The 21,622-nt window shown below is 32.9% G+C and overlaps 2 protein-coding genes across 3 annotated transcripts; one reads left to right on the forward strand and one right to left on the reverse strand.

Moving 5' to 3' along the window:
• The first annotated feature begins 10,060 nt into the window (after positions 1-10,060).
• On the forward strand, positions 10,061-13,422 carry LOC107888838 (membrane-anchored ubiquitin-fold protein 4). 2 transcript variants are annotated; one of them, XM_016813079.2, is made up of 3 exons: positions 10,061-11,624; positions 12,767-12,937; positions 13,097-13,422. In XM_016813079.2, exons 1-3 carry the CDS (start codon positions 11,495-11,497, stop codon positions 13,153-13,155), a joined length of 360 nt encoding a protein of 119 aa, XP_016668568.1. In that variant the 5' UTR covers positions 10,061-11,494; the 3' UTR covers positions 13,156-13,422. The 2 variants fall into 2 exon arrangements, with proteins under 2 accessions (XP_016668568.1, XP_016668569.1); XM_016813080.2 differs by having other exon boundaries at positions 13,100-13,422.
• Positions 13,363-16,508, reverse strand: LOC107888837 (GRAS family protein RAM1). Its single transcript, XM_016813078.2, has 2 exons — positions 15,468-16,508; positions 13,363-14,922 (listed from the first exon to the last, which is right to left on the reverse strand). The coding sequence occupies exons 1-2, from the start codon at positions 16,302-16,304 to the stop codon at positions 13,798-13,800; spliced, it is 1,962 nt and encodes a 653-aa protein (XP_016668567.1). The 5' UTR covers positions 16,305-16,508; the 3' UTR covers positions 13,363-13,797.
• Between the last annotated feature and the right edge of the window lie 5,114 nt (positions 16,509-21,622).

A 21,622-nucleotide genomic window follows, 5' to 3' on the forward strand; every position in this document is an offset into this window, starting at 1 on the left:
GCATGACTTTTCATCCGCAAACTGACGGTCAGTCAGAGAGAGTAAACCAAATATTAGAGGACATGTTAAGGTGTTGTGTTCTCAAGTTTCAAGGCAGTTGGGAGAGGTTTCTACCACTGGTCGAATTCGCCTACAACAACAGTTATCAGTTAAGTTTGAAAATGGCACCTTATAAGGCTTTGTATGGGCGTGAGTGTCAAACACCCTTGTATTGGACCAAGTTGAGAGAGAATCAGATACAGAGGGTTGACTTAGTTAAAGAGACTAAGGAGAAAGTAAAAGTAATCTGTGAGGATTTAAAGGCCGCTTCGGATAGACAGAAATCCTACGCGGATTTGAAATAAAAAGAGATTGAGTTTCAAGTCGGGGATAAAGTGTTTTTGAAAGTATCCCCGTGGAAGAAAGTCCTTAGATTCAGTAGAAAAGGCAAGCTGAGTCTGCGGTTTATTGGACCTTATGAGGTGACCAAGAAAATTAGACCGGTAGCATACCGATTAGCCTTACCTCGTGAGCTAGAGAAAATTCATGATGTGTTCCATGTATCAATGTTGCGCCGCTACTGATTTGACCCCTTACACGTGATTTCACTGGAAGAAATTGAAATAAGCTCAGATATGACCTATAATGAAGAACCGATTAAGATTTTGGATCGAGAAGTCAAGAAATTAAGGAATAAAAGTGTAGCACTCGCGAAGGTTTTGTGGCATAGACATGGAGTCGAGGAAGCCACGTGGGAACCCGAAGAGACTATGAGAGACCAATATCCAAACCTACTCACTGGTAAGATTTTCGGGGACGAATATCCCTAAGGGGGAGAGTTGTAACGGCCTAATTTTGGGTTTAGTTGGAATAGTGGTTTTGAGACCACCAATCCAGAGTCAGAGAAATTATTTTATTATTATTTTGGTGTTATAGCTGATTATAACAGTGCATGAAAAATTTGGTAAAGTAATTTTAACATCTGAGAGTTTAATTTCGAAAAAAAGACTAAATCGCATAAAGGAAAAAAGTTGTGATTTGCTAGAAAATAGTGTTAAATGGACATGGATTATAAAGTAGGGGTATTTAATGTGCAAATAGGCCAATTGTTTTTTTTGTATAGCTGGTCATTGAGACAAAGAAAGTCAAAAAAATCAAAGGTTGTTGCATTTGGTGGTGTATTTGACTAATAAATAAAATAAAGAGAAAATGTTATCTTTTTCCTACTTTTCCTTCTTCCACCGGTTTTCCCTTCAAGAAATGGCCATGGGAGCTTGAAACTTTCAGCCACCTATTCCTCTCTCAAGTAAGTGATTTAGATGATTATTTTTGGTGATTTTTGTGTTTTTGGAACCCCTAAAGCTTAATCTAGTTATGGAGGGGACTATTTTGCAAAATGGTAGATAGTCTAGGGTTTTTCCATGAAAGCACATGTGATGTTACCTGAAATTTTATGGAAGAATATAAGTTATAGTTGTGAAATAAACAACTTTTGTAAAATGATTTTCATGGAAAACACCAAAAAAGACCATTTTGTAAAGTTTGTGAAATAGATAGTAATGTTGTGAAATATTGGGAATTTTGGGTTGTCATAAGACAGATAAATGGTTGATTAGACTTGATTAACGAGAAAATTCGATAAAAATTGATTTCCGGCCTAGGGTAAAATGGTCATTTTGTGACAGTCTAATGGCAAAATGGTCAATTTGCCAAAAATAATTGTTGATTGAGTAAACTTATCTAGTGATTAAATGGATGAATTTTTATTATTTTAGATCAAGAAATACAACATCCAAACCTAGACCGGGGGAAAGCCAAGCAGGTACACTAAAACCGAATAGTCGCCTATATTTTGTGATCCGCGGTAAGTTGTATGTTAATAATACAACTATATATTTGTGATGTGGAATTGATTTGATATGACCTAAATTTTCTTGATTTTGAATATGAGAATACATGCTGAGAAATTTACGTAGTAAAGACTTTCGTTGAACATTCGGAATAGACTTGGATATTTGTACCGTGATAATGGGTGATATGTGTGCTAATGCAATACATGTCTAGGACATGCATCAGCCACAGTATCAGAGTCAGTGTAAGACATGTCTGAGACATGCATCGGCATTGAGATGAGAGCTAGTGTAAGACATGTCCGGGACATGCATCGGCCTCGCGATATACGAGCTAGTGTAAGACCTGTCTGGGATATGGTGTCAGCTTGTTGTGTGTTAGTGTAAGACCTGTCTGGAATGTGGCATCGACACCGATATATGAGAGCTAGTGTAAGTCCTGTCTGGGACATGGCATCGGCCTTGTATATGAAAGTCAGTGTAAGACCATGTCTAGGACATGGCGTTGGCATCTTAACCCATGTTAGGGCTATTGAATATCCAGTAGAATTCCAAATGGTTTAACGAAAGATTAATGATTTATATCGAGATGAGAAAAGCTATGATCATACGATGAGTGGTACAGGTACCTATTTGAAATGTATGAGATGTGGCCTCAATATATGAAATATGAAATGTAATGGATGACGATGAGTAAGTTGTACCTTCGTCTATTTATGGCATTCATGAATAAGTTATTAAAGGTTATGAGCATATTGACTTATAATGATTAGTTGATGTTTATTTTCATGCAACTTACTAAGATTTATGCTTACCCTACTTCCTTTTCATTTTCTTTTAGTGCCGCCAAAGTAGCTCGAGGATCATCGCTCATATCGGAGAAGCCAGTCACACTATCATCTGAAGCACTTGGTATAATTAGATCTTTTATTTTGATTATGGCATGTATAGGATCTTGACTTTTGAGTTTTGTGTCATTGTTAATTGGCCAAATATGTTGGCTTACTTTAGCATTTGATTCATTTTGTATGAGGCCATGGAAAATGGCTAATATTGAAAGTTTATATATGAATGCAAGATAGTCTTTCATGAATGTGAAATTATTGGCATGGTTTAATGTAAGAAATGTATATAGGCCTTAGCTATGGTTGTTTGGTTGAGAAATCATATTAAATTAGACTTTGATATGTTGGTTGCCATTAGATGATGTTTCAGGGTGGCAAAAGGCTTGGTAAAAAGCTTTATATTGTCCACACGGGTAGACACACGAGCGTGTGTCTAGGCTGTGTGTGACACACGGTCTGCCCCATGGGCGTGTGGTTCAGCCGTGTATCCCCTGCACGTAAAACTTGTAAGTCAAAATACATGGTAGTAAACACACGGGCAGAGACACAGCCGTGTGTCTTAGCTATGTGGAGGACACGGCCTCTGGCTATGGGCGTATGCCTTGGCCTTGTTCCCATCATTGGATGCTGACGTCAGAAATAGAATGTCAAGGATTTTAGACACGGGAATGTCATGGCCATGTAAGGGACACAGGCCATAGACACAGGCGTGTGTCAGGTAGTGTAAAAACCCCTATAGGTTCGAATTTGGAATTAAATTCACATGGGTATGGGACATGGGTGTATCCCTAGATGCTTAGGCCGTGTGTGTCACACGAGCCATCAGCACGGCCATGTCATAAAGACCACACGGGCGTGTTACCCTTCCACACGGGTGTGTGCCCTATTTTCAAGGGTTAATTTTCTAAAGTTAGTTAAGGACCCGAATTGGTCCCGAATGGTTTTGAATGGACGTTTGAGGCCTTGTAAGCCTATGTTAAGGAATTTAAGTAAAGTTTGAAAAAATTTTAAGTTTGATCAAGTCTTAATGATTCGAAAATGTTGGAATGCATGTGTTTAAGTGAGGTAACGTCTCGTATCCTGTCTCGGTGTAGGACTCGGGTGTGGGGTGTTATAGACTCACTATAACTCGTAAAAACTTACTGTTTCAACTCATTGGAGCTTACTGATTCAGCTCGAAAGAGCTTACTGTTCAGCTCAATAGAGCTTACTGTTTTCAGCTCAATAGAGCTTACTGTTCATCAGCTCAGGAGGAGCTTACCGATCATGACTCGAAAGAGCATGTATGATGATGAATTGGCGAATTATTGTCATTATTCACTCAACTATCCTTTGACGTTCTAATAGGTTCAACGGGCATAAATAATGCTATATTGACGAGTTACGGTTTATAAATTTTATTAATGTTATACATGATTTATGAATCTAGAATGATGAGAAGCATTATATTAATGGATGATTTCATCTATGTTTACAATGACTAACATTTGATAAATACTTGAGATTAGGTGTTGGTTAATTGAATAGGTTGCATATTTGTATTGCTTTGATTATGTATAAATGGTAAGTTTAATTCTGAATTATACCGGCTTACTAAGCTATAAGCTGACTCTGTTTCTTTTTCTATGTTTTATAGAGGTTCTTTAGCTCGCTCGTTTCAGACAATTCAGAGTTGCATGTCACACTATCCAATTTTTCGATTAGTATTTTTGAACTTGTGAATTTATGTAAATACGGCATGTATAGGCTAGTTTGATAGAAGCAGATATGTTTTGGTATCATGATTTAAGAATGATTTTGTATATAAGTTAAGCCATGTGATTTGGCTTATTTTGGTATCATGTTATGATTACATATATGTGTTTAAGGAAGGTATGTAATGTTTGAATGAAAATAGGCAAGTAAGGTATTGATATGAATTTGATAGATGAATGGATTATACATGATAATGGATAGGTATTTGGGCATGAATTTGTTATGTTTTGATATGGCAAATAATGTGTAATGAAATGGTTATTTTGGTTGTCAATTGGGTTGCATAAATATGGTCAATTATGCTTGTAATTGTTGTGTTTATAGGGTGGCAAAATGGCTTTGCAAATCTATTTTTGTCCACACGGGCAGAGACACATGCGTGTGTCTCAGCTGTGTGCGACACACGGTTAAGTACACGGCCGTGTGTTCCCTGGGTACCCTACCAATTAAGTTAGTATACCCTACAGGTATGACACAGCTTAGTTGGGTGTGTGTGTCACACAAATTCACACACGGGCGTATAATTGACTATGTAACATAAGTCAGTATACCTCCCTAAATGACATATGGCCTAGCACACGGGCATGTGGATAGCCGTGTGACCCAAGTCAGTTTCGACCACGGTTAAGGCATACGGGCGTGTCTCTGGCTGTGTGGTGCAAGTCAGTATGTATGCCATGTTTTCACACGGTCTATGACACAGGCGTGCACGGGGCGTGTGATACTTGAAAGATTGGAAATTTTATAAGTTTCTGAAATTTTTATATGTTATGATTTAGTCCTGAATGTATGATTAAAGCTTAATATGTTTGTTTAAGTACATAATGGAAATGAATGAATGATATTGACTGTATTATGATGTTTTTGGATAAATAATTGTTCTTAATTGAGTTACAAGTCTGGTAATGCGTCTTAACCTATTCTGGCAACGGTTACAGGTTAGGGGTGTTACATTAAGCATGCCCTATTTTTTATATTCTGATTTGTGTGTAAAGCATGCCTACTGAAAATATGTTCTATATACCATATCACATGCATGGGGTTAGGAAAGTATGTACGGGGGGAGTTTCTATTAGTAAGTATGTACTATTTGGTGGCTTGTCCATAATTTTCTGTTTTTAGCCGTAAATTTGCATTATCTGGTGGCTTGACCATAATATTCTATTTCTGGCAGTGTGATTGCACTATCTAGTGGCTTGTCCACAATATTGGTATGTTATTAGATGGACGAGTTCTAGGGAACTCATTATGGTGTGTAGCGAAGATGGGTAGAATTTGTTTTCTGAAAATCTGCATTGCTTTTTGAAAAGCATTGCATTGACATCGTCATTATGCATTCCAGTATATTTGATTTTGTGACTGAATATTTAGTATGTTATATTCTGCTTAAACTGTTGTTGTTATGTGTTAAATCCTGTTATCTTGATTTGTGACCTACACTGGACTTTTTAAGCTCACCCCTTTGAATTCTGATTTTTTAGATAATAATCGATATTAGGATGAGCTCGGCTACGGATGTGCTCTCGGTCACTTTTTAGAAAACTATATATTTTGGTATTTATTATTTGGGATGTGTTTAATTATTTTGGATTTTGGTTTTGGATATGGACTTTGGATTATTCTTGTTTTGGATGATTTTGCATGACATATGTTTGAAACTAATACTTAAAGGGTTTTTAATAAATAACAACTAAATGATGAATTTTCATAAAAAGGCCAAACCTGTAACACCCTTAACCCATATCCGTCGCTGGAATAAGGTTACAGAGTATTACCAGAGTTTACAGAACAATTACATATAATTCATGTTAATTACTATTCATTTTCGAAACTAGTCATATTTTCACTTGAATGGACCCTTGGAGACCCAATATAAACATTGGAATCGAGTTGGGACTAAATAGGAAACTCATAGAATTTTTCACGAAATTTCAAAAATTTTCCTAGATGTAGGGCACAAACGCTCGTGTGGTCAAGGGACAAGCCCGTGTGACCATAGGAAACGCCCATGCTGCAGGCTGTGTCCAACCCTGTGTAACTCTCTGACTTGTGCCACACGGCCAGCCACACGCCCGTGTGAGTATGCATCAATTTAATTTTCAAAATAAGGTGCAGGGTTCACACGGCCAAGATACACACTCATGTTCTAAACTGTGTAGCACACACGGCTGAGACACACACCCGTGTCTCTGCTTGTGTGCCCAATTCCAAGCATTTTGTTTCTCAAATTTAAGATGTAAGGGACACACGGCCAAACCACATGCCAATATCCCAGACTGTGTATCACACATGATCAAGACACAAGCCCGTGTGTCTACCCGTGTGGACAAAATAAAGTCATTTTCTAGCTTTATTTTTCACGCAAGTTTTGCCAACAACCTATATCAACACTTACATACTTATATCAACCATTTCAAGACATAACAATTAGCCAAAAACAAGTCTTTTGCATGACTTATTAATTCATTTATTTATGTGATTAAACTTACTAATGACATAATTATAACTATAGATTTATATTATCATATATACTAATTTAAAACCATTCATTCATCAAACATGACTAGGCCATATATATAATTACATCAAAATATACTTTACAATAACCATTCTAATGGCTAGTTACAACCAAAATATATCATCATTTTGCCTAACTAGCTTATACATACCATTATACCATAAAAAGTTTGCTATTTATACCAAAACGGGTTGAAGGATAGTGTGATGATACTCTGACTGATTTGCAACCCTTTTTAAGCTTCCAAGCACTATAAAACAAAGGAAAAATAAAACCTAGTAAGCATTTAATGCTTAGTAAGTTTGTATAATAAGAATTAAACTTACCATTTGCATTCATTATAATAAGCATACAATAACTTGATCTCCAACAAATTGACAAGTTTGCCTAATCACATACACTCAAACAAGTATTTTAGTCACATAATTCACATTTACACCAAATAAGCATAAATGAGCTCATCATGTTACACACTTTCAAGTATTTTAGGCACATTCGAGATATAATTCATTTAATCTCATAATTTCTTATTTTGGGAATTTTTCCGTTGAATCATTAAAATTTCGATGGATACTCAAGTAGTACACACAAAGTGTACAATTCACTAATTCGTCAATTCATGTTTGGGGGTACCCATTAGGGCACATATCAAGGAACACACTCTCGAGCCACATATCAAGATGCTCAGATGAGCCATGTAATAGGAAACTTATCCGGGCTAAATAGGAAACTCATAAGAGTTTTACTCAGGGAGCTCGTAAAGCTTAACAGATAACTTCGAAGAGTTAATATTAGGGAGCACCAGATAAGGTAACAGGGAGTTCGAACGAACCATGACAGGAAGCCCATAAGAGCTTATATCAGGACACTCATTTAGAGCTGCGTTTGTGTCCGCATTATATGCTGGATCACAACCGATCGAATCATGTAACAGGATGCTCACACAGAGTTGCGGTAGTGTGCAACACATGCAAAATCACTACCGATGAAGATGCTCGCAAGAACTATTTATCAGGATGCTCGAGAGGGCTTTATTAGGATTACTCGTCTAAGCTAAATCCTATCTGCAACATATGCAGGATCACATTCAAATTAGGAAATTACATATATCTATCAAATTTCATTATTCAAACGGAACTTCACATTTATTCAAGCTATATGAAGCATATAATTTATTTCATACTTTAAACATTTATAATTCATACAATCACGTAACACATTCAATACAAGCATATAAATATACACAATTCGGTTACACTAACTTACCTTAATAATCGTCCGTACAAGAAATTCTTCTAATCCGAAACTTTTTCTTTTCCTCGATCTAGCTTCGAATTTGAGTTGTCTGGATCTATATAAATGAATTTAATCATCAATTTAATTCATTTCATATTCAATTGAATTCAATTTACACCCTAGGAAATATTACCATTTTGCCCTCAAACTTTCCATAAATTCCAATTTCGTCCCTAGGCTCGAAAAATGAAATTCATGAAATTTAATCCTTATTTCAAGCCTAACCAAATTTTCATATAACATTTATAGTACTTATATTTCACAAAACTCAGAATTTTTCCATGGATTTTTCCACTTTTCAATGTAGTCCCTAAATCATGATTTCATAAAAATTCTCTTTGTAAAAGTTGTTTATCTATCAGTAACTTTTCATTTTCTACCATAAATTTCAAATTTTCAACATATTCATCCATCTTTACTTTGATAACTTTTTAAATTAGTCCTCAAAATAGATAGATTAAACTATCCCGATCTCAAAATTATAAAAATTACTAAAAACGGGACAGAAATACTTACCCAATTAAGCTTGATTAGTTTCTTCTCTCTCTCCTAGGGCTCCCATGAAATTTGGGGATGAATATGATAATAAAATAAGATGATATTTCTATTTAATTATTTATCATCTTTAATTATTTTGATTTCTAATTTAGTCCTTAGTCTTTTCTAATTTTTCCATGGATGAATCACCAAAAATATCTACTAACTTTTCTTTAATGGTCTAATTATCATATAAGGACCTCAAATTTTTAATTCCATAGCTATTTAATCCTTCTAGCTACTAGAACTCAACTTTTGCATTCTATGCAATTTGGTCCTTTCATTAATTAAACACATGATCGGTAAAATTTTCTTATCAGAATTTTCATATGACATTTCTATCATAATGCAGACCGTGCAATAATATTTAAAAAATTTTCTTTCTGGCTCGGATTTGTGGTCCCTAAACCACTGTTCCGATTTCACTAAAAATGAGCTGTTACAAAACCACTCAAAGATAGTGATTTTGTTAAACTCGATACTCTATTTTTAAAACTCAAAATGACGTGCTCCAAGTAACTGAAGGTTTAAATATATATATTTAATCTACGTTTTACAAAATGATGAACAAATTTTAGTTAAAGAGATTTTCTGCTGCGTCATTCTTTTTAAATATGATGTTTTATAATCAAAATCATGATACTCAAACTTTTCTAACAATAGATTATTTTCGACAAATTACTCTTAAAGAAGGGATGTAAGATTGATATTTTGATTCTTTTTCTTCAAGCGAAATAAAAGGACATTTTAAATACAATGATTTTTAAGAAAATATGAAAAAGAGTTTTCTTTGCCAATGACTTGGTCAATGTGATTCTCAAGATTCAGCCATAACATCTGAGCCGGGTTTAAGGGGTTACAAAAATAATCCAAGAAACATACTCATAGTAGGTCAATCCAATATGTTGTTCTGTATTGATTTTGACATTCCTATATCAATGACAACAGTTTGTCATCAATCAACTACACATTAGTCTCAATGCATTATTGTTTTCCAAACCCACAATAATACTTGACAAAATAACCTTTAACAATAATCATATTTTCTTAGGAATTTATTACAATTCAATTTATTTATATACATAGAAAAAAATTGAAATGATAATGACAATGCCTTATATTAATAAACAAGGTAAAATAAGTATGTAATTACAACCATCTCATGATTGGCCTTTGGGAATACTATAACATCTTTGTCCTTGATCTTAAAATGCACTATGAAATGGATGTTGGGTCATGGATGTTGAGGGTTAAGTAGAAAGAGTTTGATTGTTTCAAATTATTCTTGAGAGAAAAGAGAATAGATTGTTTGATATGATGTATATAGACTCTTGTTAAATATATTAAAAAATTGAGTGAATAAAAGTAAAACAAGTGAAATAAAAGCGTGGTTAATCTCAAAATCATTATGAGTGAACTTATTTTTATCGAGTGTGCACCATTCTAGACTTGCTGTAGCACTTGGGGGTGCCCTTGACATTCTCCCCTACTCAATCTAATGGTGCACTTGTTGCTAGGGGAATGCCGCACTTGGTCCCTCGATCGACATCTTCTATGTGAGTGACTCCTCAGGCCTTCAGGCCAAGTCTTCTATGCTCAATTTTTCTTGACCGTTACTGCACTTGGAGAAACCATCACTCTCAGTTCTTTTGCCTCCATGATGTTGGCGCTCTCTGCACTCTTTCCATTGCACTTTTGTATATGAGGGGTTGGACTTCTTTTCAAATCTACTTGCTTTCACATTCTCTCATGCTGCCCAATTGATCTTTGCCTTATGACACGACACCCAGCCTTAACACTTGCGGCTTCACATCGTGCTCATCCTTGAAAGCTCTAATGACGACCAACCTCCGCACTCAAGGCTCTGGATTGCTTCCACAACATTTGACTTTAAACTTTTCCAGTCTTCACGAGCACTAATAACTTAGCGTTCGTAAGGTTTTCTGTGACCCATCTCTCTCACGATTGCTTCGAGACTCCCTTTCTCTCGTTTGCTGGTCTAGTTATAATAAAAAGGGACACGCGTTTATGTTCGAAGCTTAAATTATGGTCAAAGGGACTTTCCTAGTCCTTGTATTTACCATGTTTTTTCAGCTTTTTTCTTTTCCAGTCACCAACCAAAATACGCCACGCCCTCTCTAATATCCATCCCTCCTAACTCACTATTTACGATACCTCCATGTCTCTCCCCTCTGCATTTGCAAATGGAAACATAAAAATAAACAACTCAAAGATTAAAAAAGAGAAAGCGTGAAGATCGGGTCTAATCTGGGTTCTCTTGAAAGTTTAACCAATTCTTTGAATCTTTTGTAGTCTCCCTCGTGTATATATATATCACCCTCAAGAGAAGAGAAAAGAGCTCCGCAATTCATTTCATCTTTTTTCTTTTTTGTAACAACTTTTTTTCGAAAGGTATATATATTTAAAGTCCTGTTGTAGTTTTAGTTGTCGGTTTAGGTTTTTTTTTTTCTTTCTAAAATTTCAATCTCTTTTTATCGTTTCATGTATGTAATTACAACGAAAAATACCCCAAGAGTTAGGGTGGAGTGAGGTGTGATTTTGGAATCTGTTACTTTTTCTTTCATTTTCTAGGGAAACCCAAACAGAGAATAAAAATAAATTGTATGTAGTGGTGAACTTGAGAGGTTTTTTTTTTTTTTTTTTGGAAAAGAAGGCAAGGGTTTTGATTTTGGTGGATAATTTTGGAAATTGAAATGCCGGAGGAGGAGGTGGTAGAGATTAAGTTTCGGTTGTATGATGGATCAGATATGGGTCCATTTCGATACTCGCCTGCTTCAACCATTGCTATGCTCAAGGAAAGAATTGTTGCTGAATGGCCTAAAGGTTTGTTCTTCCATTTTCTCTTTCAAAAGTTATGTGTCTGTTTACCCCAAAGCCTAATTTCTATTTCATATGACTCAAGGGTGTTTTGTTTTTAATGTTGGGTCCTTGGGATGCATTCATTGGTTTCTTGGTTCCCCTTACATTTGTGTTTTTTAGTTAGGGTTTCACTGATTGATGCTTCAAGATAATGTGGTGGCGTTTTGAAGTTATTTTCAACATATGGCATTTATTATAGTTTACTTGTTTAAAAGGGTTCTTATATGGAATTTATTATAGTTTGCAATTTTCAGAAATAGTAGGTTGCCCTCTCTGTTAAACTCAATCCAACACTTGTTTGCAGCAAATACAAACTTCTCTGTTAAATAGGCATAGATTGATGGCAAGCTTTAACTTATAATTGGGTAATTAGTAGCTTACTAGTCTTCAAATAGATTGCAACCAATATGGAGTTCTCTTTGGAAAGATCTCTAGATGTTAACAGCTACACCTGTTTATGGATGCTATAACTCAACTTTTGTTACATATGGAACATGTACTGTTAATGATCGGATGGATGTCTAATGTATATTCATTTTCATGTGTGGATGAAAACTCTTTCGGATAAGGTTTGGCATAAAATATCTGTTCTATCCTTCTTGTACGAAGGATGCCTTGTTTATTCATCCTGTTTTTCAGCATTCAAATTTCTTGGGTTGCTATTACTTAATTGTTGCTATTTCATTTGACAACCTGCTCGTATTGCTGACTATCTATGTTTTGGTTGTCTCCTTATTTGATCTTATTGTTCTTCATAGTTGTGTTAGATGATATATCTATGCTATCAAGTAGTCGTCATACTCTTGGCAATACTTTGCATGTCTTTATATTTGCCACCGTCTTCAAAGACATTTGCCGAAAATCCTTTTTGGTCGATAATTTAGGATGAATCCGACTATGGATTACAGGAAAGAATTTGTGGAAAAGAGGTTGGACTATTTCCTTTAAAGTTTTGTTGTACTCTCTTTAATTTTTCGACTTCATTAGTGCCAAAAAGTATAAATTAGTTAGCATTATCAGTATACCTATTATCGAATGTCTAAACTTTGAGATGTTATGTTTGTGCTCTATAATGTTGGATCTAATATTGTTTTCAAATATCTTAGATAAAAAAATTGCGCCTAAGGGAGCAAATGACATCAAACTGATAAATGCTGGGAAAATTTTGGAGAACAACAAGATTGTTGGCCAGTGTAGAGTACATTTTGGTGATCTTCCTGAAGCAGTCATCACCATGCATGTTGTTGTGCAGCCGTCTGTAACAAAAGTTAAAACAGGTACTACGATTTGTCCGCATGCAAGTGATTTTATTTGAGACTCCAAAGAGGTTTGAATTGGAATGGATGGTTTTTATCTTGTATATGCATGTTATATATGCTTTCTTTCCTGCATCTGCTAAATGTTTTTGTTAAAATGTGATTATTTTCTGTATATAGCAGAAAAGAAGGTGGATGAGCCTCCCAGGAATAACTTATGTTCATGTTCCATAATGTAAAATTGTTTGGTCTCGATTCAGAGGGATGGTCTCCCCAGTTCCTTGGATCTGCTGTGCTATGGACCGTGGTTTGCCGGAAAAAAAAAAGAAAAAGATAATTAGTAAAACAGTGTCATTCCTCATTGTTTGTCAGGGCATTTTTCAGAAAGAATGATATTAAAATGGGTGTTTCATGTATTTGCTATCTACCCTTATTTTTTATTTTTATTTTTTTTTGTTTTGTCTTCCTTATTTGTTTAATGGAAAGCCAATGGATTCATTGACTTACACAGAGCCGTGATCTTGATGCTGTCTTCTTATGTCAACAATGGATGTGTGTATGTATATGATTAAAGTCAACAAGATTGAACAGGGAAACAGTTATGGGGAAGGGAAAATGGAGCCTAGAATTTGATTAACTTAATGAGAAATTAACAAGTTTAATTATCATATAAATCAATAATTTTAATCCATGTCGAACCTAGAAGCTGATCAGAGCGTCGTCTGGCAAATGTTCCTCACCATTTTCACCAAATCTGATGAACTCTATAAGAAAAGATTGTAATTTACCAATAACAACAAATTAAAAAAAAAACCTGGCAAGATGAAAAAGGAACATTCATCGGATGTAAACACCACAAAGGGATGATGAAGATGATTGATTCAACATCGCCATGCAGAAGCAGCAAGAATGGCTCTATCTTGCCACCCCAAAAGCAGGCAACCTTTATCTTCAGTCAATCGATAACCATCACAAGAATATAAACCCAGCAGGATCTTTGATTGAGTGACTGCATTGGCACTTAAGGGCACCCCTTTGAATCCTTTTCCTTCCATTAATTTCCTCCATTTCTCCAGCCTCTCGTGCCTTTCAATCCTCTCACTGCCTTCACACGCCACTATGTTTCTGATCTCTGGTGCAAATATGTACTGCTCTACTTTGGCTCTTTGAGCGGAATCCGGAGGAAAAGTGGCATCCAATGAGTCAAATATGGCTGAATAATAGTGCAATGCCTCGAGGAAACGGCCTAAGAAGTAAGGTCCATTATGGCTTGCTTCTTGTTCAACAAGGGTCACGATGTTAGGCGCTTGGTTACGGATCATTGCCAATAGGTTCCCAAGGCAGTTCCCAGGGACTCGGTGGAGCGTGTTGACGGCATTAACGGCTAGAGCCTCACCAACTCTCCTGTTGAACATGTGGGGCTTTATATCTTCAAGTTTCTCCCCAATTGGGTGGAACTCAAATGGAATGTGAAGGGAGTGAGCTAGCTCAGTCAAACATCTCCCTGTCTCTTTAATGGCTTCAATGGAAGGTCCAACCCCTGTTATCCTCAAAAATGGAGCTCCACTGGGTCGGGCAGCTAGAGCTTGCATGAAAGCTGGCCATTGATAGCCTTGGAGGATATCTAAGTCAATCACATGAACACGTTCTTCAGTTTCGAAGGCCTCAAAGATGGCTTGATTAGCAGTGAAATGTGCAAATTTTATGTAGGGACATGCTTGGTAAACAATTTGGTAAATCTTGAGGACTTCCAAGGAGTTTGATGGGAAAGGAGAGTATGGTTTTGGTGAAGAGGAGGTGCTGGGACTGGTGGTCATGGTGGCGGCAAGCCTTGCACTTAGGGCTTCAGTGAAGCATGAGGCAACCCTTTGCATGGAGTCCCCAAGGGGAGTTACCACTCGATTTAGGTGATGTATATATTTTCTTGCTGACAGGTAATCCTCTTTGGCCACTGCTTCAGCACATGCTAGGAGGAGGTGGACCAATTGAAGTCCACTATCTTGCTCCTGTCACCCAAATTTAGATTAGACTTAATAGTTTTAACTAAACTAAAGAGATTCGTTTTTAACTTTATATATATATATATATGTGAAAATATCCATGCATCATCATCTTTTTTAACTTTCCTCTTTCAAGTGCAGAAAGTATCCTCTTGAATAATCATGGTCTAATTATAGTTCTAGTCCCTCTACTATGTTGAAATTTGGATTTAGTCCCTTGTTTATTTTGACATAATTTGATCCCTCTAGTAGGCTAAAATTGATAATAGCCTTAGTTGCTATCCTTAAAGTGTTGAAGCATGTAGTCAGGGTCCATGTGAAAATTCAGTTCACCGTGTTCAACCAATAATAAATTAACAAGTCAGCTAAGTTGTTATCACTTTAACTCAAGGAACTAGTAACACTATAAAAGTAGATGGGCTAGATTATTCCAAATTAATGTTGGTGGATTAAATCTCACATTTCAGCATAGTAGAGGGACTAAAACCAAATTAGACCGAATAATCAATGATTGGAAAAAAGGAAGAAAAATAGCAAGAGATCTCAAGTACCTGCTCAGGGCCAATAGGAATAGGAACCATTAAGGTATGGCCAAGGTTCTGGTGCTGCTGTTGTTCAGCTGCTGCTGCTGATATTTGCTTTTCTTGTTGCTTCTCTTGTTGCAATTGTTGGGATAATGGTGCTCTTGAGACAGAGTTTAACTGATAGTGTTGCTCCTGGTCCAACTGAGACGATGTGGTTTCACTCGCAGAACCGCAAAACGTTGAAGAGTTTGGCATTGAAATGCAATCCAACATTGATGGACCTGTAGTTGGCATCTCAAACATGTTATTTGTAGTTCCAATACCTGAAATCTTTGTTGTTTGGTACTGATCTTCATAACCATCATCCAAGAATTCTTCTATAGCAGGCAGTGAAAGACTCTCAACCTGCATGAACTGATCGTTAGGTGAGTTAAACACTCTATGAAGTGGGCTCTGCCCTTTCCCCTTGTTGCCGCTGCTGCTGCTATAGGATCCGAGCTGAGGCGAAAACCGAGGTGGAGAACACCCTAAGATACTCTGCCCTTGCATTGACATAACATTGTTGAAGTTATAGCTTGATATTTGTGGAGATGGTAAGTTCCTCACTGGAGATGAGACCATGAAATCAGCATCAAAATGATCAGAGAAGAAAGTTTCCCAAATAGAACTGTCTGGGGATTGAAGCTCAACATCACCATCCAACTCAAATTTCACTGCTGGGAAGTTGAGGCTTGGAGGGGTTAAGCTGTTTTGCTCCATATCACAAGATGGAGGAGCAATTTTCTTAGGCTCAACAAGTGACTCACATGAGTTTTCACTCTTAATGGAGCCCATGCTACCACAAAGAGAATTAATCATGCTCATTTTTCACTTGGATCACCAATACAAAAAGTACCCAAAAAAAACAAAGGGTGTATGTGTGTATGTTTCTTTTAAGAATCAAGCTCTTTTTTGTTTGCAAAATTGCTCTCTCAATACATGGTTTAACTAAAACTATAGCTTTGTTAGAGTGATGTTAATGTTATGAGAAAGAGCTTAGAAACACAGCTTCCTATCTTCTTATTTCATAAAGGGAATTTGTCTCATTGGAGTAAAGACAGATTGCTAAGCTGAATTAATGTGATTGGAGGTTTTTTATTTATTAGTAATCTACCCTACCGAGCTTAATTTTTTGTCATTTGGGATTACTTAAATACTACAAGACAACTCTGAGTTGGCATTTATGGGACCCATTTTTTCTTGGGCCGGCCCATCTCATTGAACCTATTAAAGAAAAATTAGACCCTTTGTTGATGCATAAAAATGGAATTGGTAACAACCCTTGAATCATGACAACGTTTAAATTTTTTTTTCCTCTGAAAAAGACTTGAAACAATGCACAATCTTGTGAAAGGGACTGCAACATTTGCATAGCGACAAAGGGATGCATAGAATTCTTTTTAACTTTTACACTAACGTTGATGCACCACTATTATTGCTCCTCTATCAGAGCATTATTATGAGCAAAAAATGTTACTTTAACACTATCGAGGGTTGCCTTAGCTGTTTTCATCTATTGTAATAGTATTGATTTTTTTTTTTATGTCAAACAGAAAGTTACAATCTCATATTCATCCAAAGTAAATAAGAAAAAAAATAAAGATGATAATATGACATTAATCATATCGTTTTATATAGATTTTTATGTATCTATCATTCAGTATATTTATATATTGTAAAATTATGAGATATTTGATAATAATCTAATTGAATTAGAATTAGGATAATAAGCGTAATTAAATAGTTTATGAAACGAAAAGGATTTAGCATAAAACAAAAGTATTTAGTGACATTGTAGGTAATATGGTAAAATTCTTCTTCATTTTTGTATTTATAAGGTTTTTTGTTTGTAAACTAAGTAAAAAAACATTCTATACATTCAAAAAACCAGTGAATAATTATTTTTGTAACAATTGTAAAAAGAAAAAACAATAATTTTATGAGGTGGACTTAATGAAATGATTACATGATGTTTTTAAATGATATGCATGTTCACCACATCCATTTTAATTCAATCTCCATTGTTGCATTTAATCTGATTTGATTTCACCAAATGCAATGATTCACATTCAACTACAATGGATCTAATAAACACACTACATCATTTAAAAATGTCATTTCCATCTTATAAAGTTACCATTTCTTTTCAATTGTTACAAAAAAAAAAATCTTTTTGCGTTTTCTTCATTTTAAAAAAAATATAAATTTAGTATGTTCTAAGATGTAATATTTATTTTTTAATTTTTTTAAATAATATATTTTTATAATTTTTAAAAATATATATTTACTAATTAAATAAGAATTGGTATAATTTATAATCAAAATCAATTAATTTTAAAAAATAATTAATAAAATAAAATAATATTTTAAAATTTCACTTACAAAAAACCATTATTGTAATATTTGATTATCTTTAACATAATATTTCACAACACAATGGTAAGTAACATTCACAATTCTGTAAATATTATGAAAATAAAATAATAGTAAAACTATCGAATATTAAATAATAATAATAACAATAATCATACATTTTTTTTGTGATGGAAACAAAACTTATAAAATTATGTTAAAATATAATCTTTTTAGTAAATCTTTAGATATTATTTTGAATTGAAAATGTCTTGCTAATGTATATCTTTATAGTGCCAATTATTAGTTTTAACTGTATATAACTATAACAATAATTAAGTGATAATCAATCAAAAATTATAAGTGTAATTTAATATGGAGTCTAATTAAGTGATAATATCTATTACATTGATAATAAAAACATTATTAATAAATAATTATATTTATTTTATTGTATTGTATATTTAAAAATATAAGAAATATAGATAATACAATATACTAATTCTTAATTGGTCGGTTTTTTTATACTAATTTCACATATAGATATGAGTAATATTATTTCTTGAGTTAAAGATTTGTGTTAAACCAGACCAATTTAATTATTTACAATTAGTATTTATAAAAATAATAATACTTAATTTAATTTTAAATATATTTATTTTCTTTTGAGTTTTGACATATGACTTATAAATTAAAAATAAATAAATAAATTTATAAATTATAGATTAGATTATCAATATTAAATAAACAAGGTTAATATCATACATTTAATATTTACTAATTATAAAATTTAATTTTAACATTATTAATTATTATCATATTTAAAATAAAATCATATTTCTATAGAGAAATTGTATATATCTATTTAATTGAAAAAACGTGGATTTTTATTATTTTAATATATCGGATTATATTGAATGCTTTTTAAAATTTAAAATTTTATTAATTAATAACATATTATATTATAATTTTAAGTAGAACTTTTAAAAGGTAAGACCAAATTAATTAATTTTATATTCTATTAATTAGTATTTAATTAATATTATTTTTATTATTATCACGTAGTAATGCTAATAAATTATTATTTTAATGTAAACTTAGTAATATAATTAACAATAAAATATATTCTAATCAATTCAAAAAAAAAATTCAAACTCATGATTTTATATATATTAGTTCTCATGTCATGTGTGTTGCATATGATTTTATGTGTTTATTTTTAAAATTTATTAAATAATATATTTTTCAAATTTTTTAAAAAATATATTTACTAATTAAATGAGAATTCTTTAATATATCATAAAATTTTAGTAATTTTGAAAAATAATTGAGAGAACAAAATAACATTTTAAAAGTAATAAAAATTAAAAAGTGGGAAACAATCAATAGCAAAATATTAAGTAACTAGATAAAATAACTTGTCATTCTTATATGAGTCAAAATTTTACTTAAAAAGAACCATTATTTTAATACTTTATTGTTTTTGACATAATATTTCACAACACAATGGTAAATAACATTCCCAATTATGTAAATATTATTAAAATAAAATAATAGTAAAACTATTGAGATCAAATAATAATAACAAAACATCTCAAATAATAACGATAATTATACATTTTTGGTGATGGAATCCAAACCTATTAAGTAATGCTAGAATATGATTTTTCCAACAATTCTTTACATATTATTTTGAATGAAAATGTCCTGCTAATGCATATATTTAAAGTGCTAAATATTAGTTTTAATTGGTATATGACTATAACTCTAATTAAGTGATAATTAATCTAAAATAATAGTAATTTAATATGAATCTAAAATCTAATTAAGTGACAATAACTATTACATCAACGATGAAAACATTATTAATAAAATAATTATAATTATAATTATAACTATAACTATATTATATTATATATTTAAATTTGAAAAATGTAGACAATGAAAAATACTAATTCTTAATTGATCGTTTTTTATCTTAACTTTTTAAATTGATATGACTCGTACTATTTACTGAGTAAGAATTTGTCTTGAATCTAATCAATTTGATTAGATGCAATTAATATTTAATTAAATTATAAATTTTCGTTTGAGTTTTTTCCATATAAATTAACAATAAATAAATAAATATATACATTATATATTAAATTACTAGTATATTGATATTATCTTTATATATATTATTAATCTCACACATTTAAATTTTATTAATTATAAAAAAGTAATTTTAATATTATTAATTATTATCATATTTAAAATAAAATTATATTTACATATAATAATTATATTTATTTAATTAAATTTTTTTTTTATTTTTATTATCTTTAAATTATCTAATTATATTCAATGATTTTATAAATTTACACATTAATAACATATTATATTATTTTTAGTAGAACTTTTAAAAGATAAAACCAAAGTAACTAATTTTATATTATTATAATACAATATTTAATTAATATTATTTTTTTTATTATCATGTAATAATATTAATAAATTATTATTCTAATATTAATTTAATAATGTAATTAACAATAATTTTTTTCAATCAGTTTAAATAATATAAGGACGTGGTAAATACACTTACCTAAGTAATATTAAAAAAGAGAAATCTTTTATTACAATCTATAATTCACGGAAAAAGTTATGCTGACTTTGATGGAGAAAATGACAAGAAAGGAGACATAGGCAAGGTCGTCGGGTATGGCGTCGTAGGCGCCGCCTACTCCTTGGAGTTGCCAAAGGAATGAAGCGTTTGTCCCAAACCCTTTTCTATCTTAGGCGGCATCTCTCTCTCTCTCTCATATCATTTTCATATCAAACAAATACTATATTATATACCACTCTTTACATGTCAACTTTTTACAGGATCTAAACCCACGTATTTAATTGTAATTATCCTAAATCTTGCCTCTGACATGGAAACATTTTTTGCATTTAGGAAGATAAATTAATATTGGGTATGTCTGTCCAATCAGAATCATCTAAAACTTTTTTTTTTCCTTTTGTCATCTGGGAATGATACTTGTGTACCTTTTCATTTATTTCTTTACCTTAAATCTTTAAAACCATCGTTTAATTATTGTCTAAATAGTATATTAACAATGTCCTAGATCGATATGTTGGAGATCTCTATAGTACAAGAATTCATATTTAAAAAAGAGGAGGGGCTCTTAAGCAACTAAAAGATACTGTTTATCATTTAGCTACCATGCAAGTATATGCCTAAAACAAGCATTAATTTAACCCTATGGGATGCTAAAAAAAACTTAAGTTAAACTTAGCTTCGATCCCTATGATGGGCCAAATGATAAAGATTTTTTCATTTTGTCAATAAGCATTGATTATTATTGTTTGATGACCTAGTCTTTAATTCATTAATGGAATGAAATGTTAATTTTGTTGATATTACAGCAATGGGAAAAAAGAATAGGGAGAGATGAAGGTATAAATGAGCCTTGTCTGCAAAGAAATGACAAATAAAACTTTGTTTTATCGCTCGTTTTGACATGCTCAAACAAAGCCATTGGATTATGTAGCAAACAAAGTTCCACATGAAACAGTGGAAGCTAAAGCCAAAAGGGCAAAGTTTATTCCATGGACTATCTGTGAGCTGAAACACATGGCCTGGTCAAAAGCACTGCTTTGAAACTATTGTTGGGCGTATTACTCTGACCAGAAACACCATTGCACTTGGTTTCCAGATTCAATCAAAATGCAAAAGACAGTCGTGTCTATGAGTATTTAACTTTCACCATTTCATCCTTCTGTGTTCTTGAGTGAATAGTTTC

The sequence above is a fragment of the Gossypium hirsutum genome, chromosome A09 (genome assembly GCF_007990345.1).
Source record: "Gossypium hirsutum isolate 1008001.06 chromosome A09, Gossypium_hirsutum_v2.1, whole genome shotgun sequence".
NCBI lineage: Eukaryota > Viridiplantae > Streptophyta > Magnoliopsida > Malvales > Malvaceae > Gossypium > Gossypium hirsutum.

Bases quoted from the DNA above. Each gene is read 5' to 3' on its own strand.
- LOC107888838 (XM_016813079.2), top strand. From the start codon at position 11,495: ATGCCGGAGGAGGAGGTGGTAGAGATTAAGTTTCGGTTGTATGATGGA. The intron at 11,625-12,766 runs GTTTGTTCTTCC...CAAATATCTTAG, and splicing joins TGTTGCTGAATGGCCTAAAG to ATAAAAAAATTGCGCCTAAG. The intron at 12,938-13,096 runs GTACTACGATTT...TTCTGTATATAG, and splicing joins TGTAACAAAAGTTAAAACAG to CAGAAAAGAAGGTGGATGAG.
- LOC107888837 (XM_016813078.2), bottom strand. From the start codon at position 16,304: ATGAGCATGATTAATTCTCTTTGTGGTAGCATGGGCTCCATTAAGAGT. The intron at 14,923-15,467 runs GTACTTGAGATC...TTTGGGTGACAG, and splicing joins TTCCTATTGGCCCTGAGCAG to GAGCAAGATAGTGGACTTCA.